General features: G+C 42.5%; 2 protein-coding genes across 3 annotated transcripts in view; one reads left to right on the top strand and one right to left on the bottom strand.

The window, feature by feature from the left end:
• Positions 1–4,601, bottom strand: part of LOC139375990 (histone deacetylase complex subunit SAP130-like) — an 18,317-nt gene extending 13,716 nt beyond the window's left edge. Inside the window, exons 1-8 of one of the 2 annotated variants that reach the window (XM_071118004.1) lie at positions 4,070–4,601; positions 2,735–2,862; positions 2,319–2,590; positions 2,063–2,236; positions 1,810–1,924; positions 1,387–1,630; positions 863–1,101; positions 154–249 (exon numbers count right to left, since the gene is read on the bottom strand). In XM_071118004.1, the coding sequence (XP_070974105.1) occupies positions 154–249; positions 863–1,101; positions 1,387–1,630; positions 1,810–1,924; positions 2,063–2,236; positions 2,319–2,590; positions 2,735–2,843 (1,249 nt within the window). In that variant the 5' untranslated portion in view covers positions 2,844–2,862; positions 4,070–4,601. Of the gene's footprint in view, positions 1–153; positions 250–862; positions 1,102–1,386; positions 1,631–1,809; positions 1,941–2,062; positions 2,237–2,318; positions 2,591–2,734; positions 2,863–4,069 lie in introns of both variants that reach the window. The other variant, XM_071118003.1, reaches the window with a different exon arrangement.
• LOC139375992 (ATP-binding cassette sub-family D member 3-like) lies at positions 4,330–18,475 on the top strand. The gene is made up of 22 exons (XM_071118007.1): positions 4,330–4,710; positions 5,314–5,350; positions 7,606–7,701; positions 7,859–7,947; positions 10,939–11,008; positions 11,448–11,545; positions 12,452–12,575; positions 12,788–12,844; positions 13,010–13,152; positions 13,277–13,346; positions 13,656–13,725; positions 13,865–13,962; positions 14,050–14,141; positions 14,776–14,870; positions 15,024–15,096; positions 15,180–15,243; positions 15,398–15,475; positions 15,573–15,728; positions 16,138–16,257; positions 16,512–16,616; positions 17,125–17,181; positions 17,382–18,475. The coding sequence occupies exons 1-22, from the start codon at positions 4,601–4,603 to the stop codon at positions 17,457–17,459; spliced, it is 1,980 nt and encodes a 659-aa protein (XP_070974108.1). The 5' UTR covers positions 4,330–4,600; the 3' UTR covers positions 17,460–18,475.

Here is an 18,475-nt window from a genome sequence, read left to right as displayed (position 1 = left end):
GTTCGGCAGTTTATAATTCAATGTGCCACTGTTTTTAATAGTCTCTACTCATACCAATGACTTATTAGATAAGTAAACATGACATGTGGAGTATGTTACTCCAAAGAGTATCCTGGTGCCTTTGACTCCAACATTAACGATTGAGATACTTACCCACGGGGATGTTGGACGTGGTGACTGCTGTGGCGTGGGAGGAATGAGAGGGCATCGCCATGGTGACGATGTTACTGTTGGGGTGGGGTCCTGAGCCTGGGTGAGGTACGATGTGGTTATTACACAATTAAAACAGAATAAAGGAGACATTTAGTCTTGCTAACTGTTCCCTCTGCTTCCGCACAACAAGCTGTACCAGTACAACACGTCTGACATCAACAGGCTCCTGAACAGCTTCTATCCCAACCCATAGGACTGTTGAATAGCTAACAGAATGGCTACACGGACTGAGTTGACCCTTGTATTTTATTTTTGCAATGATCTATGCACACTCACGGGACTCTACACATACAATCATAATTTATGCTGCTGCTGCTACTCTTCATCATATATCTGATGCCTAGTCACCTCACCCCTATACATATACCTCCATACCTCCATCACTCCAGTATCCCTGCACATATGGCATTGGAACTGATCCTGTATTATAGCTTTTTACTTTCTCGTGTCCTTTTTATTTATATTTCTTGTGTGTTTTTGTTCTACCTTATGTTATTTTTAGTGCTATATTGATAAGTGCATTGTTGGGTTTGGAGTTTGCAAGAAAGGCATTTCACTATACTTGTGCATGTGACTTAAAACTTGAATATGATGCTGAAATGAAAATAGATGAGTTAGACCTCTCTCAATCACAACAATAGCATCATACCTGTAGTGCTAGGCGATGGAGCAGTATTGGTGGCTAATATGGGGGCAACAGTTGCTGCAGCAACAGGAGTAACATTGCTGAATATGGGCTTCTGTGCCATGGTGTTATACAACTGGGGTTTCTGACCCCCAATGGCAGGGTGAGAGGGCAGGGTGATGCGTGTGGGGGTCTCCCGAGATTGGGGAGGACGCTGGATGCTCAGAGTGGCTGGAGGGGGGTGAACGGTCAGCCCTGGACGCCTGATGGAAGAGAACAAGAGGAGAGTTAACACTGGTTTTACGTACCAATAGCTGGAATAGTATTGGGCACTATCTAGACACATTTACACAATGTGGAGCTTAGTTGGTAGAGCATGGCGCTTGCAATGCCAGGATAGTTGGTTTGATTACCGGGACATAAAAAAAACTGATGTATGACCAAGTCGGTTTGAACAAAGCATCTGCTAAATGGCACCCACACACACACATAAAACAAAATAAAACAGTACAAAATGGTTCAAAGTTAATGCTTTGAGCATGTCGTACCCATGAACCATCTCGGCGGAGTGCGTGGCTGAGCTAACCACTGGGGACTGAGGCCTGGTGGCAGTTACCGGGGCAACCACCGTGGGCAACACAGCCGTGGACGTTGTTACTATTGGCCGAGACTGGATAGGCTGGTGGATGATGTGCTGGACAGTAGGTGGGCCAGTACCACTACCAGGGCCTGTAGCAGGTCTCAGTACGGTGGGTCCTTTGGAACTGGACATCACAGCAGCTGCAGCAGCTCCTGGAAACACACATGAAAAACAGTTAGACATGTCTGTGCTAAGGATGGTTTTGCTGAGGACCTAGAATGGGTAAAAATATGAACCAACCAGTATGGTGTACTTTGTTTGGTCACGGTAAGCACCGTGACTATTTTCTGAATTATAAAAATGTCTATCTGCTCTGGGCTATGCGACTGACCTCGGGGTAGATGGGAGGTAAAGGTGTGCTGGGGAATGCCAGTGGAGCCGAGCTGCAGGGGCGGGCCGTTGCTGCGAATGATCTGCACGTGATGGTGCAGGTTACTGGGGTTGCCCTGGAAACGCCACGCCCATGGACACAAAGCATTATAGATTTGGAACCACATTTTTCATCATGTCATCACATTGGGTAACCTTAAAAGGGTATATTATTGCTGGGGTACATTACAATGGTAAACAACACCAGTCCTTACCTGTTGGCCACTGATAGTTGCTACAGGGATGCCGGGGGTCGGAGGCACAGTGCTCTCCATGGTTACAGTGAGGTGGCTTGGCACCTTGGGTGGCAGGGAGATGTGGCCCTGGATGTTGGCTGGTGCTGGGGCAATCACTCGACTGGGCATGGGTGACTTCAGAGATGACTGCACCTATGAAAAGGCATGGAGAGATTAGATAAAGTAGGCAGTAGGCAAATGCAGCATACAGAACTCTGAGCTGCCTCATCCATACCTTTATAGGTCCTTCAGTGAAGGCCAGAGGCAGGCCCTGGGGAATGTGCGGTGGAGGAGCTGACACTGTGACGGGCATGCCCTGCTGGAGGGGCAGGTGCTGAGGTAGTGTTGGGTGGTGACCCTGGGAGGGGCCGTGGACCTGGGGGTAAGGCCGGACCACCACTGTCTCCTGCTTGTCATCTCTGAACCCCGGTGCTCCACTACCACCACTGGGGCGGTCATAAGGACTGTGGTCTGGGTGAGGGTCACGGCTGCTATCGTCTGTCCCACCTGTGGTACAAAGAGTTGGAGTACTAACCCTTGTTATGCCTCAGACTTGACTGACCAATGATTTCTCACACTTACTAACCATTGCAAATAGTTGTAAAAGCTGTGATACAAAGCGAGTTAGTTCAGCAGGTTGCATGACATTACCTGTTGTGTTTGGTTGACTACTAGCCACCATTGCAGTGTTTCCTCCGGGAATCTGTTTTTTTCCCATACCAGGGGGTATTCCCGGTCGTGAATATTGTTGCGAACTCATCTTCTGACACAATTGACTTCTATGTAATGAAGAGAACAATATTAAACTTGAAAAGTACAGGTAACTGCCAAAATAAAGGAAACACCAACAAAGTGTTTTAATATGGCGTTGCACCACAACGAGGCACCAGCACAGCTTCTATGTGCCTTAGCATAGATTCTACAAGTGTCTTGGATCTCTATTCGAGGGATGCAACACCATTCTTCCACATTCCATAATTTGGTGTTTTGTTGGTGGTGGAAAATGCTGTTTCTGGCACAGCTCCAGAATCTCCCATTAGTGTTCATTTGGGTTGAGATCTGGTGACTGAGACACACACACCCTTTAAACCCCCTATGCTCGTGAGTCTCCTCCTTCAAAATCACTGAGATGTCTTCTTCTAGCCATGGTGGACAAAATAATGAGCAACTGGGCATTTTTATACATGACCCTAAACATTATGCAATGCTAACTGCTTAAATTTCTTTAGGAACCACACCTGTGTGGAAGCACCTGATTTCAATATACTTTGTATCCCTCATTTACTCAAGTGTTTCCTTTATTTTGGCAGTTACCTGTATGTAGCTAGCAAATATAAGTTCACAACTGAATTTTGCCGACATCTAACGTTAAGCAGACGTTTTCTCAAAATCGTCCATTATGTGGTCCATCGCACACAGTCAATGCTGCAATGCTTAGTTAAGTAGCTAACGTTAAGTGAGTGCATTGACATCTGCAAGGATTTCTCTGCAAGTTGTAACCATATAACGTTAGACATCAATAACTAGCTAACTTGATGGCCAACATTTTGACTATGAACACTCTGTTTGCAGTGGACTGGATTCAAGCCAAGGATAACATTAGCTTGCTACAACTTCAAAGCAGTCACTCGCTAACTGTACCGTTAAGTTAGCTTACTAGTCACTGACTTGCTAGTTTGTTGCTACTTCGATGAAGCCAGTGTGGGCTAGCCGCTAACTAAGCAAGTTGAACTGACAGCTCTTTTAGTCGATTTAAATCGTAGTACCGTTAGATACAGTACACAACTAGTTACATATTAACTGAAATCGCGCCTTAGCTAACAATGCTAGAAGCTAGCTAAATGCTGCATTGTGTCACTGAACTAACAATAATCAATACATTTGTTGATTAGCCCATTCATCAGAAAGACGTACATTCATCTGCAATTATTATTGGTGGTTACTAAGAAACAGTACGATTATATAGAACCAGCAACAAGAACATACCTTGTTTTTGATCAGGAATCTCCATCCGTGTCTTTCTACTACGCGCGTGTTCCACAAGCATCACTATTTCAGAGCTTCCGGTTTTCAGTGAGTTTGTTTAGCCATATTGCAAAATAAAAGCCATATGGAAAAATAACGCTACAATAAGGAGGTTGCTGTAGCATTCTATAGTTGCTCGTGTTCATACGAAATTGTCTTCATTAGTGTGTAGTATTTTCTCTAAGAGTCCTTACTACTTTTAATTTGAAGGATTTGCTTCCGGTTTTCTCCTGCCAAATGTCGCTGAGTTTGAAATGAAAACAGAAGTGAAAATGCAATGTTGATACACATAGCTAGCATGGTTTACTGAAGATAAAGGACATGCTGACTTTTTTGTCCTTGGCTAAAACAGTTTATTCATACGATGTGTGCATTGCATTTGTCTGATATACTGAAATGTTGCACCATATAGCTCATTATGCTAGCACGCCAGCCAGGTAGCTACCCCAGCATGCATCTCGTTACTTCTTTGGTCGGTCGACAGATGAAAACATGGCGGTGATCAGTAAATACTTTACAGCTAAGAACTGCACTGTAGCAGGCGCCACAATCGTTGCCTTGTATCTTCTCAAGAGGAAAAGACATGCTGACAAGATAAATGGGTAACTAAGTTAAACTTGACAACTATTTCGTAGCTAAAGTAAGATTAGCTAGATGACTGCCCATCATAATGCTAAACTGATGTAGCCAACAACATTGGCTAGCTAGTAATGTCGCGTTGAAAACAACTGGGAACTAGGAGAAAGTAAGAGGTCAAATCATGACGTCAGTGATCTTCAGGTCGGGAGCTCTAGAAAGAGTCGCGAGTTCCCGAGTTGGATGACCGTTCTAAACGATTTTCCCAGCTGGAGATCGTTTTTTTTGTGCCGAATTCACAGTTGTTTCTAACGCACTTAATTCGGAGATTTCCGAGTTCCCAGTATTTCTGAACGCGGCATTTGTCAGACAAAATGTAACTGAGACAAGTTGCAGTATGATGTCATTGAATCAGAGATTTCTGTTATGTTGTTTTAACACTTTTAGGTAGCTAGTAGTTTATGGAATACATTTTCTCTACTGACACTCAGAGGCCCTGGGGGACTATGATTGAATTGCCTTTTATAGCTGGGTGGTCAGGATTCCAAGGTCTAGCTAACAAAGTAATATGTGTGTGTTGTGTGTCTTTAGGTACCATTGATTGGCTTCATTTACTGTTTTATGTTTAGGGTGAAAAGATCATCAGAACTACAGTTGAGCAAAGATGTAAGTGTTTGTATTCAGGAAATATTACCAACTACTGAGTTGTAACACTCAATGTTACTTTTTACAATTTTCTACATTGTAGAATAATAGTGAAGACATCAACTATGAAATAACATATATGGACTCATGTAGTAACCATAAAGTTGTTCAACAAATCAAAATATATTTTATATCTGGGATTCTTCAAAGTAGCTACCCTTTGCCTTGATGACAGCTTTGCACACTCTTGGCATTCTCTCAACCAGCTTCACCGGGAATGCTTTTCCAACAGTCTTGAAGGAGTTCCCACATATGCTGAGCACTTATTGGCTGCTTTTCCTTCACTCTGTGGTCAAACTCATCCCAAACCATCTGAATTGGGGTGATAGTGGAGGCGAGGTCATCTGATGCAGCACTCCATCATTCTCCTTGGTCAAATAGCCCTTACACAGCCTGGAGGTGTGTTGGGTCATTGTCCTGTTGAAAAACAAATGATAATCCCAATAAGCGCAAACCAGTTTGGATGGCGTATTGCTGCAGAATGCTGTGGTAGCAATGCTGGTTAAGTGTGCCTTGAGTTCTAAATAAATCACTGACAGTGTCACAAGCAAAGCACCATCACACCACCTCCTCCATGCTTCACGGTGGGAACCACACATGTGGAGATCATCCGTTTCACCTACTCTGCGTCTCACAAAGACATGGCAGTTGGAACCAAAACTCAAATTTGGACTCATCAGACCAAAGGACAGATGTACACCAGTCTAACATCCATTGCTCGTGTTTCTTGGCCCAAGCAAGTCTCTTCTTCTTATTGGTGTCCTTTAGTAGTGGTTTCTTTGTAGCAGTTCTACCATGAAGGACTGATTCACGCAGTCTCCTCTGCACAGTTGATGTTGAGATTCGTCTGTCTGTGAAGCATTTATTTGGGCTGCAATTTCTGAGGCAGGTAACTCTAATGAACTTATCCTCTGCAGCAGAGGTAACTGTGGGTCATCCTTTCCTGTGGTGGTCCTCATGAGAGCCCGTTTCATCATTGCGCTTGATGGTTTTTGCAACTGCCCTTGAAGAAACTTTCAAAGTTCTTCAAATGTTCCGTATTGACTGGCCTTCATGTCTTTAAGTCATGATGGACTGTCGTTTCTCTTTGCTTATTTTAGCTGTTCCTGCCATAATATGGACTTGATCTTTTACCAAATAGGGCTATCTTCTGTATACCACCTCTACCTTGTCACAACACAACTGATTGGCTCAATCGCATTAAAAAGGAAAGAAATTCCACAAATTAACTTTTAACAAGGCAAACCTGTTAATTGAAATGCATTCTGGTTGACTACCTCATGAATCTGGTTCAGAGAATGCCAAGAGTGTGCAAAGCTGTCAGCAAGGCAAAGGGTGGCTGCTTTGAAGAATCTCAAATATAAAATATATTTAGATTTGTATAACACTTTTTTTGGTTACTACATGATTCCATATATGTTATTTCATAGTTTTGATGTCTTCACTATTATTCTACAATGTAGAAAATCGTAAAAAATAAAGAAGAACCCTGCAATAAGTAGGTGTGTCCAAACTTTTGACTGGTACTTATATATATAATTTATTTATTTATTTTAGAAACTTAGTCCGGCTTTAAACTTACTCTTGAAAGTTGTAATAGTAGAATGCACAAGGTGCAATTTCGACATTCGGTAGCGCATCATCAGTTCCTATTGTCATGTTAGTCATTGTGTACCTTAGAGAGCTATTTATAACTTGTCAGAAATGTCCAGATCAACTAGACCATGTCAGCTAACATAAAAATAAAAATAAACTTTAACCCATAGATAGTGTTGTAATTTTTTAGTCACTCAAATATCACATGAATACATATAACATATGCCAAAATGTATAGAATTGCAAGAACATTTGCTTTAAAACTGCTGAAGGTTCTTTGTGCCCCTTGTCAAATTGCATAGAATTGCAGGAAATAAGCTTGAAACCTGTGAAATTCTTTCCACCAACAAGAGGGATGTGAACAGTTTGTGTTATGAGCAGTGCATGTGTCCATAGAAATGGACATGGCACTTGCGCGGGGATCTTCCCCAATGCTGGAAGGGGGACCAGAGTGAAACAGTTTGGGACCCCTGTCTTACCACACCCAGGGACAACATTTTGGCAATCATGTCAATATCCACATGCCATTACCAGATTAACCATGTAGGACTGAGCTGGTGCGATTTGAAGAGGTTTATTTATCTGATTAATCTGTAAATGTTTGGTATGATGTGTGTCAGGAGGCCAAGAAGGAAAGGACGGTGGTGGACAAGGTGTTCTTTGCACGTATCCTGAAGATAGTGAAGATCATGGTTCCTGGAGTGTTCTGCAAAGAGGTAAGTCTACAAACTTGATGACTTTGAATGCACTCCAACATTTTCATCTTGATTGGAATTACATTTCACTTAATGTAAGGAAGTGTATTGTGTAACATCTCAACACATTTCCCAATCACTTGTGTTGACCTATTTCTGGTAATCTACCTCTCCACAGTCAGGATACTGTCTCCTCATCGCTGCCATGCTGGTGGCCAGAACCTACTGTGATGTGTGGATGATCCAGAATGGCACCATGATCGAGAGGTAGGTATTTGAGGTTTGGTCCAACATAATCAGTCTTATGGACACCGAAACGCTTTGAGACACTATTTTACTGTTTTAGAGAATAAATTATATTTTCTAACGATACCCTTTTTGTCTCAACTGCCAAAATGTAGAACAGAGGAGACCCTACTAAAACGAGAGTATCAATGAACATGTGGAAAATAAATGCTACATTTCTGTCGCACGCGGCATTGCAGTACCACCTACCGCCTCTGCAGCATTTTAGCCACATACTGTTGTGCTAGTTGTCTAGTCTGTGTTTTATGAATGTGCAATGAGCATAAAAATACGCATTTATAAGCAAATAGATCCAAGTTGGCTAGACTTTAAAAATAAAGATTAGCTGGCTACTCACTAGCACATGGACTTGTGCTTCAGAGAGTATTTATGAGACCTGTGTTCATTTTCTATAATGCCTGCTACAAGAAGTTAGTCATTATTAGTGAATGTGCATTATGCATGGTTCCTGTTCAATTTGTAACAAAAATGTCATTTGCATAGACGGACTTGAAAGCCAGATCAGTGGTTATTGCAACAAAACCCAATTATTAGTGGGTCTTATTGTTGTAGAAGGCTTATATTTAGCCTAGGTATAATTTTCCAAGCCCTGAATTCATTAGATTATTCCTGACCTGACTGTTTGAAATGTAGTGTATTGACCTTTTAATTGTTCAACAAAGTTTAAGAGAAAACGTAAAAAAAATATAGATGTGAATCGCCCATGACTTTGAATAAATCAAGATGTGATTTTTCAGGCCATATCGCCCAGCCCTAGAGGTAGGACTCCATAGAAAACCCTAGCACACCAGCATTGCCAGTAGCAATTTCGACATAGCTTTGCAGAATTGTTATTTATCATATTTGACAGGTTGTAATCATCTCTTAATTCCTCCACAGTGGAATAATTAGCAGAGATGTCAATCTTTTCAAGAAGCGCTTTTATTGCTATATTGCTGCCATACCAGTGTCCATTTGCATGGAATACTTTGCTGCTTGGGGTGCCTGAAAGCAGAATATGATTAAGTGCTGAAATAGTGTATTTACCTTCTAGTCAGTTATTAGCATAATCCTGGTTATTTTCTAGAGCGGGTTTCATTTTGTGTTTGGGGTGGAAAAATCAGCCCTACAGCCCTACAGGACTAGACTGGCCCAACTTATTAATGAGACTTTATTTGCACTCCTCATCCTGCTGTGTTCACCTTTTACCAGTGGCTTTTTCCAATGTTCAGTAATTGATCAGGGTGATAGCCTTTTTCAAGATCCAGTGACTCACTCTCGCCCAACTAGCTGGGTCAGTTTAAATAGCGACTGCCTTTGAAAGCAACTAATCCCTTTGATAAAGGCCTATGTGGCATCGATATGAGTCAGAAGCAGGTATTCTAGTGTCAAAATCTACTACAAAGTGTAAATAGGGTAATTTGGATAATAAAGTCAATCTCATCTAAAACAGAGTTTGTAACATTTCTGCGTCACAGCGGGTTAATAAAGTTTGGGATTTAAATTGGCGATGTCCATTGGCCCAATAACATGGGGTGAACAGCTGCAGTGATTGCTCTCTATACAATAGCATAGAGTGTGAGGCAGACCTGCTCAGCAGCGCCGACTGTTTACATAAGACAACACGTCATGCAATTTTTTTACTTGAGAACTACTGCACCAAACACCATAGCTAGATGTAAAATTGCGCAACTAAAGCAACTAAAGCAACTCGGCAAAAACGTCAAAATTAATGATACATTTCTTGAGTTATCTTAGATTTTCTCTGTATACATCAATGATGTCGCTCTTTGCTGCTGGTGATTCTCTGATCCACCTCTACTCAGACGACACCATTCTGTATACTTCTGGCCCTGCTTTGAACACTGTGTTAACCTCCAGACGAGCTTCAATGCCATATAACTCTCCTTCCGTGGTCTCCAACTGCTCTTAAACGCAAGTACAACTAAATGCATGCTCTTCAACTGATCGCTACCAGCACCTGCCCGCCCGTCCAGCATCACTACTCTGGACGGTTCTGACTTAGAATATGTGGACAACTAAAAATACCTAGGTGTCTGGTTAGACTGTAAACTCTCCTTCCCCAGACTCACATTAAGCATCTCCATTCCAAAATGAAATCTAGAATCGGCTTCCTATTTCACAACAAAGCATCCTTCACTCATGCTGCCAAACATACTCTCGTAAAACTGACTATCCTACCGAGCCTCGACTTCGGCGATGTCATTTACAAAATAGCCTCCAACACTCAACTCAGCAAATTGGATGCAGTCTATCACAGTGCCATCCGTTTTGTCACCAAAGCCCCATATACTACTCACCACTGCGACCTGTATGCTCTCGTTGGCTGGCCCTCGCTTCATGTTCGTCGCCAAACCCACTGGCTCCAGGTCATCTATAAGTCTTTGCTAGGTAAAGCCCCACCTTATCTCAGCTCACTATAGCAGCACCCAACCGTACATAGCCCATCTGTAAATAGCCCATCCAACTACCTCATCCCCATACAGTATTTATTTATTTATCTTGCTCCTTTGCACCCCAGAATCTCCTGCACATCTACCATTCCAGTGTTTTAATTGCTATATTGTAATTACTTCGCCACCATGGCCTATTTAAATAAAGGTGAAATAAAAACAATTCATGCTGGGCATTTTGAGGAAGTGAAATAGGCTTCTCGGTCTACAGTGTCTCATGAGGGACAAACATCATAAACCAAATGCGGAATCGGTTTGGAAATCCACCTCCAAGACTGAAAACAAGTTTTTCTAATGACAGAAAAACACACGCGCCAATTGGCGTGTTCAGTGGCTCTTTAAGGTGCGGACAATCTAGCTCTTCCAGTGTTGGGTTTTTCTGTGCGCTAAGAAACACTGAAAAAACACAGACACCTTTGGTTTACAATGTAGAATGACCCCACTTTTGCCCTGTATGTGACATTGTGAGTGTATTCACTTTGTGGATGTTGGTTTGCAGTGCAATTATTGGTCGTTCAACAAAAGATTTCAAGAGACTCTTGTTCAACTTTATAAAAGTCATGCCATTTGTAAGTGCAACTTTCATACTTCTATTTTTGTGGTTAATTTGTTGTCTTAATTGTCTCTACTACCCGTAGATTAAAACAAAATATATGATTATATAACTAACATTATAATGTGTAATTCTACACATTACACTTTCTCAATACAATATATTTGATAATAAACTAATGAACTTACAGTTAACCTCATGATTTGGGAATGGTGGCTTACGTTAGTATTAGAATTGGGCCCAATGGGGAGAGCGTTTGTGTGTATTTTTGGTCAATACTAAAACTGCCTGATAACAGACTTGTGATCCCTGGCCTATATTTATTAGAGGTTTTATGAGGTGTTTATGATTATTTACTCAGTGCACACATTCCATTGAGTGGTATACTCGCACTATAAAATGTAACGCACTGCTTTTAAATGAGACTACTATTATGGCCCGTTTGCCTGTTTCAGATCTCGCTGGTTAACAACTTCCTCAAGCTGGGTTTGAATGAACTGAAGCTCTGTTGCCGGGTTCGACTCACCAGGCACCTCTATGATGAGTACCTACAGTAAGTCCTGTTGATCACATTCCCAGGCCTACTTCTTGCAGTATATTACTTCTGAGAGAACATCTGTTTGTCTGCCCTTAGCTTGTCTCTTGTGAACGACATTAACATTTGCATCCAACCCAAATAACGTAGCGGGAGATTTGTTTCTGGATGACTAGATTAGCTCAGGTCCCCGGGTTCCGGACTGGAAGCACACGTTCGGCTGTGCCCAGATGACAGCTTCGTTATTGCAGTTTAACTGAAGTCAGGCCCAGAAAGCAATTCCCATAGACGGCCCCATAGAGAAGTCACATTTGAAAATTCTTAATAAGACACTTATGTCTCATACCTTTGTGCACACAACTACCATTGAATTATTCACTTAATTGTCACTGAAGACGATTTTTCTTTTTCAACACTCACAGCCGAAGATATGGAAACATTTTATTCATGCTGAGCCCAGTTGGCCAGGGGATGTGCCGGTTGGTTTGTGTAGCTGTCCACGTTCTTGGCACACTCTGGCAGAGTTCCCGGAGCATGTTCGTGTGGTACTGCTTGCTGTCTGTCCAGTGCGCACTGAGCGCTAGTGCGCAGGTATAGTTGTCCCAGTAAAAACGAATATAGAAAGATGGCAGCAACCAGAAACAGCGTATGCAAACTTAAGTTGATTACGCTGAAAACAACAGGCGTCCATCCTGGACGCTGTCTCTAGATCGTATATAACCCAGTGGATTAGCCCTTAGCAATAGAGCTAGTTTGGAAGGATTTTGATCTTTCTTACAAATTTCATAGCCCTAATGCAATAGGTACAGTGTAGTGACCCTGTTACAATGGTGTAATGAACAATGACTTCATAAACTCAGTGATAGAAAATACATAACCCACCTGTCAAATCCTGTTTCATGTTTTCACCACACCATCCTCCAGAGGTTACACGTACTATAAGATTGGTAACCTGGACAACCGCATCGGTAACCCCGACCAGCTGTTGACCCAGGACGTTGAGAGGTTCTGTAACAGTGTAGTGGACCTCTACTCCAACATCAGCAAGGTAACCTGCACTTAAATAGCCTGGATAAACTAGACTGAATTCTGCACTCAAATGAAACAATGGTTAGTGCAGAATTCAGTCGGGTTCAACCAGGCTATTAAAAAACCCCTCTGTTGTAGAGACAACTAATGCTGCTCAAAGCCTGATACAATCTACCGCTATTGACAGTACACTGAACCTATGATAATCAGACAGGTTTTCTGTCCCTTCAGCCTCTATTGGACATTGGTCTGTACATCTTCAAGTTGACCTCGGCCATCGGGCCACAGGTGAGTCTTGCTTTGTCTAATGTAGCCTTCTATGGATCTCTGGAATTGTCCTACAGTTAGGCTTATGTAGTTTAAATTGAAAGAATGACCATGATAATCTCCAATGCATCCGTACAGCAGAATAGAGTTTCTAACGTCTCTATTCTACTTTCCTCTCCCCCTCAGGGTCCTGCATGTATGATAGGCTACCTGGTGTTCTCTGGGCTCATCCTGACACGTCTGCGGCGGCCCATCGGCAAGATGACGGTGATGGAGCAGAGATACGAGGGAGAGTACCGATTCGTCAACTCACGCCTAATCACCAACAGGTCAGTCGGGACACACATCTCTCCTTACCACTGTTCCTCTCTTCTTTTTTTAGACAAAGAATTTCTGTTTCGTGTTCTTTTTCCACTGTGAAAAATTAAAGGTTTAATGTTTTGTTTCCCACAGTGAAGAAATTGCCTTCTACAATGGAAACCTGAGGGAGAAACAGACCATTCACTCTACCTTCCAGAAACTGGTGAGAGGGCAGGGGCTTTAAATGTATCAGTGGCAGTAGTTGACTTACTATGGCAGGGATCACCAACTAGATTCAGCCTGAGGATGATTTTTTTCTTGGGTGGATGGTCAGGGGGACAGAATATAATTTAAAATCATTTGTAGACTGCTGATTTGCTGGGGGGTTTTACAGTCTTTTATGTACCCAACATAAAAATGTAAAAAAAATTGGGCGGCCAAATAAAATCACCTGCGGGCCCTGTGGTATCACAGAATATCTATACTGCAGTGCATATACAATGTCTCACGTTGCATTTCCTTTTACCGCTAGGTGGATCATTTGCACAATTTCATTGTCTTCCGCTTTTCAACTGGTTTCGTGGACAGCATCATTGCAAAGTGTGAGAACTTGTCATGTCTTTGATTTGAAGTTTGTTATCAATTGCTTTATTTATATTCTCTCATCCAAATTAAGATAATATAGCTGAATTAACTGACAATAGCTGAATTAACTACTTGTGGTTTTCCCCATCTCTGTAGATATTGCCACTGTTGTGGGGTACCTGGTGGTGAGCAGGCCGTTCCTGAACCACACCCACCCACGCCACCTACGCAGTACCCACGCTGAGCTGCTAGAGGTGAGGAGAGACAGAGTGTGTGTGTCTGTGTTCTGGATGGTTGAGATCCTAACGTCCCTGTCTCTCCTCTCCCTCGTTCTCATTCAGGACTATTACCAGAGTGGGCGTATGTTGCTGAGCATGTCTCAGGCCCTGGGCAGAATCGTCCTGGCTGGCAGAGAGATGAGCAGGCTCTCTGGGTCAGTCATACACAATGCTCTTATCTCACAATTGGTTCAACTGGTGCAATGGTTCATTGGTTTGGTGGTTCAATGGTTTGGTGGTTCACTGGTAGTCTGAATGCCAGTCTGTTTGTGCTATCATGTCAACTCCTTGTCAGTTATTGCGATAGAGTTCCAATATTTCTATAGATGTGGGGGTTATCAAATTAGGATCAATCCTCTGTTCTCCTCAAACTCATTAATGTTCATATTTGAAGATTGCTGTTAGGCTAGACTGTTTGGCCTGATAATGACAGCAATGGAGACGGTAAGAATACAAACAGATCTGGGACCAGTTATATTGTTCACTGGTTTAATGGTCTGAGATTGCTCCACTTGTTCTTCTTTCTCTCCATCTGCTGTCCCCTCCTCACTGACCCCTGCTGTCCCCTCCTCACTGACCCCTGCTGTCCCCTCCTCACTGACCCCTGCTGTCTCCTGCTCACTGACCCCTGCTGTCTCCTGCTCACCGACCCCTGCTGCCTCCTCCTCACTGACCCCTGCTGGCTCCTCCTCACTGACCCCTGCTGGCTCCTCCTCACTGACCCCTGCTGTCCCCTCCTCACTGACCCCTGCTGTCGCCTCCTCACTGACCCCTGCTGTCCCCCTACAGGTTCACAGCTCGCATCACCGAGATCATGAAAGTCCTGAAAGAGCTGAACTCTGGGAAATACGAGAGGACCATGGTCTCTCAACAGGGAGGAAGAGGTGCCCGCTGCATGTTCCCTGATGATGTATTGATGATATTATTGTTGTTGGATAGCAGTCTGATGTTGTAGTACTCTAATGCAGGAACATGACAACATTTTACTAGTTGATGTGAGAGATGATTGCTTTAGATTTTTTTTGTCACATTTTCAGATGGTGAATTACAAGATAGAATCACCTTGGTCCCAGGAAGTGGTGAAATCATCCACAAAGACCATATTATTAAGTATGTGTCTGACAGAATAAACATGATTAACATGCTTAATGAAAGTAGGTACTACCTGGTTTGACGTTGTACTTGTGTCTCAGGTTTGAGCATACACCCCTTGCAACGCCCAATGGGGACATTCTTATCAAAGACCTCAGCTTTGAGGTGAGTATCTCAATCCCACCTAGAAGCAACTCCGTACTGAACCAATTTATACAATTCATGAAATCGATAGACTAGACTTTAGACGGTTGAGGGACTGTTTAATCTGTAAGTGCAGACGGCTGTACTGTGCCTTCCCATCCCCTGCTAACCTAAGGTGACGTCAGGGACAAACGTCTTGGTGTGTGGCCCCAACGGCTGTGGGAAGAGCTCACTCTTCAGAGTCCTGGGAGAGGTATGAGGAACCAACAATTGCTGAAAATGCCTGTTATGTTGCTGTAGTGTTGACTTTTTTACATTCATGAGTAGTAATGGATGTGTCTGTTTCTCAGCTCTGGCCTCTGTTTGGTGGCCGTCTCACCAAACCTGAGCGAGGGAAACTCTTCTATGTTCCCCAGAGGCCATACATGACCCTGGGCTCTCTGAGGGATCAGGTGATCTACCCAGATACAGTGGAGGACCAGAGGAGGAAGGGCACCTTTGATAAGGTAGACTAACTATCTAATCACATCAGCTCATTACTGGATCATATATCCAATCACAGCAGCCATTTTCTGGACCAATGATTGTAATGCTTCTCATGAAACCCCCGAGCTGACAAGGTACAAATCTGTCATTCTGCCCCTGAACAGGCAGTTAACCCACTGTTCCTAGGCCGTCATTGAAAATAAGAATTTGTTCTTAACTGACTTGCCTAGTTAAATAAAGGTAACATTTAAAAAATGAAGAAAGAACAGTATGCTGTATGTGGCCTCTGTCAGTAGGGTGTGGTATGTCTGAGTATAACACAAAGCTATGCATGCTGTTTGCTGACAGTGTGGTATACTGGCGTGTTTGTACGTATCTGTGTGTCTTTGTGTGTGTGTGTGTGTGTGTGTGTGTTGTGCTGGGGAACAGGTGCTGAAGGAGTACCTGGACAACGTCCAGCTTGGTCACATCCTGGAGCGGGAGGGCAGCTGGGACACGGTCCAGGACTGGATGGACGTCCTCAGTGGAGGAGAGAAACAGAGGATGGCTGTAAGTCACTGCTCATTTCCTAAAAAAAACAACAGAGAATAGTGTAGACACATGTAGTTGTTTTGTCTCTTTCTATGCCAGACTAATTCTGCTAGCTGCATAGCACTTCACTCCATTTATGTTGCCATGACGTTTAAGACAATTTTACAAGCACATATGGCTGTAAAATGGGTAAATGTAGCTTTTCATTGATTGGACTCTCTTTCTCTCTCTCTCTCACTCACTCACTTACACACTCTCTCTCTGGTATCTAGATGGCCCGTCTGTTCTACCACAAGCCCCAGTTTGCCATTCTGGATGAGTGCACCAGTGCTGTGAGTGTAGATGTGGAGGACTTCATCTACAGCCACTGTAGGACGGTAAGATACAACACTGTGGACTATTAATGAAGATTATACATTAAATAGGCCATTTTGTCAATATAATGATGATTATTTAAAAATCTATTATTTATGTGCACATTGTGAAAGAGGAATGAAAAAGATCCAAGGAAACTGATGCATGGTAACTTGATGTGATGTGTTATTGTTTCTACCTTCTTGCCCTTTGTGCTGTTGTCTGTGCCCAATAATGTCTGTACCATGTTGTGCTGCTGCCATGTTGTGTTGCTACCATGCTGTGTTTTCATGTGTTGCTGACATGCTATGTTGTCTTAGGTCTCTTTTTATGTAGTGTTGTGGTGTCTCTCTTGTCGTGATGTGTGTTTTGTCCTATTTTTAATCCCAGCCCCCGTCCCCTCAGGAGGCCTTTTGGTAGGCCGTCATTGTAAAAATAATTTGTAAACTGATATGCCTAGTTAAATAAACTTACAGGATGTTGAGAAAGTGTTTTCCGAGCTTATGGGATGTCATATCTACCTTTCCCCAGGTGGGCATCACGTTGTTCACAGTTTCTCACAGGAAGTCTTTGTGGAAGCACCATGAGGTAAGTCCTTTCACACCGAACGATGAAACATAAAATGTGCATATAATAGTGAAATGCAGGTGAATACTAAAGCCCTGTTCTTTTGTCCTTTTTCAATTCTGAGAGAGTTTACTTGTTTATATCTATTTTATATAGGTTAAAATACGTTCCAAATATCTAGAAGGACACCTTCTAACCAGTGATTTTTGTCTCTTCTCCAGTACTACCTGCACATGGACGGAAGGGGAAACTATGAGTTCAAAGCCATCACCCAGGAAACAATTGCGTTTGGGTCATAACGACCTCACCACAGCTAATTATTGCTCACATAGATGGTCCTAAGTAATTCTGCACTACATGAAGCATAGGGAACAGAGAAGTCAAGTCCTAACATATTAAAATGTTATGCAACGGTATGAAGACTGGGAGCTCAATGTCAAGAGAGAAATAGCTAAACCTATATTAGATTTAAGGTAGAGTCCACAATATGACATCATACAGAGCAGGGTACACTTCCTGCTTGCAGAAATAAACAAAACAATTGAATTCTGCCAAGACTGACCGTATTGGCTCTTCCTGAGGGCAGATTGAATTCTGCCAAGACTGACCGTATTGGCTCTTCCTGAGGGCAGATTGAATTCTGCCAAGACTGACCGTATTGGCTCTTCCTGAGGGCAGATTGAATTCTGCCAAGACTGACCGTATTGGCTCTTCCTGAGGGCAGATTGAATTCTGCCAAGACTGACCGTATTGGCTCTTCCTGAGGGCAGATTGAATTCTGTTTAGAACTGGAAGCCGCCCCGCTGTGTATGATGATGTCATATTGCAGAGTCTACCTTTAAGGATGTGCGTGTAGTGAGTTTTAATTGTATATGACGCAAATAATGTACTAAGAAAATTAGCCTTACCGATTGTATGTTCTGTTAATATTGCATTGTTTTTCATTATTTAAAATGGTCAGTTTTAATGTCAAGTTTTGAATTAAATGTTTGTTTAGTGCTGTTTGTTGAAACACTGAAGTGCATTCTTCTTTCATGAAGCCAGTAACTGTAAATGACATTAAGCATAGCTAGTCCAAATATGTCAATTGTAGTACATACATGTACGCAAAAAAATGTTTTGTCTCATAGTATAAACCCTCAGTGGCTGCCTCAATTTGGAAGGTACTGCACTGTAGTTACTTTACACTGTACTTCATTTAGCTTTGATTATTTTGTAAAAGGGGATTGAGGACCTGGTACTTTTTGTTAACATAGGATATTTAAAATGCCATTGCTATGAGCTGAACAAGAAATAAATATTTCATTAATATCTA

The sequence above is a fragment of the Oncorhynchus clarkii genome, chromosome 20, assembly GCF_045791955.1.
Source record: "Oncorhynchus clarkii lewisi isolate Uvic-CL-2024 chromosome 20, UVic_Ocla_1.0, whole genome shotgun sequence".
Taxonomy (NCBI): domain Eukaryota; kingdom Metazoa; phylum Chordata; class Actinopteri; order Salmoniformes; family Salmonidae; genus Oncorhynchus; species Oncorhynchus clarkii.
This window is presented reverse-complemented; position numbering and strand designations above follow the sequence as displayed.

Bases quoted from the DNA above. Each gene is read 5' to 3' on its own strand.
- LOC139375992 (XM_071118007.1), top strand. From the start codon at position 4,601: ATGGCGGTGATCAGTAAATACTTTACAGCTAAGAACTGCACTGTAGCA. The intron at 7,702-7,858 runs GTAAGTCTACAA...ACCTCTCCACAG, and splicing joins CTGGAGTGTTCTGCAAAGAG to TCAGGATACTGTCTCCTCAT. The intron at 13,963-14,049 runs GTGAGGAGAGAC...GTTCTCATTCAG, and splicing joins CCCACGCTGAGCTGCTAGAG to GACTATTACCAGAGTGGGCG.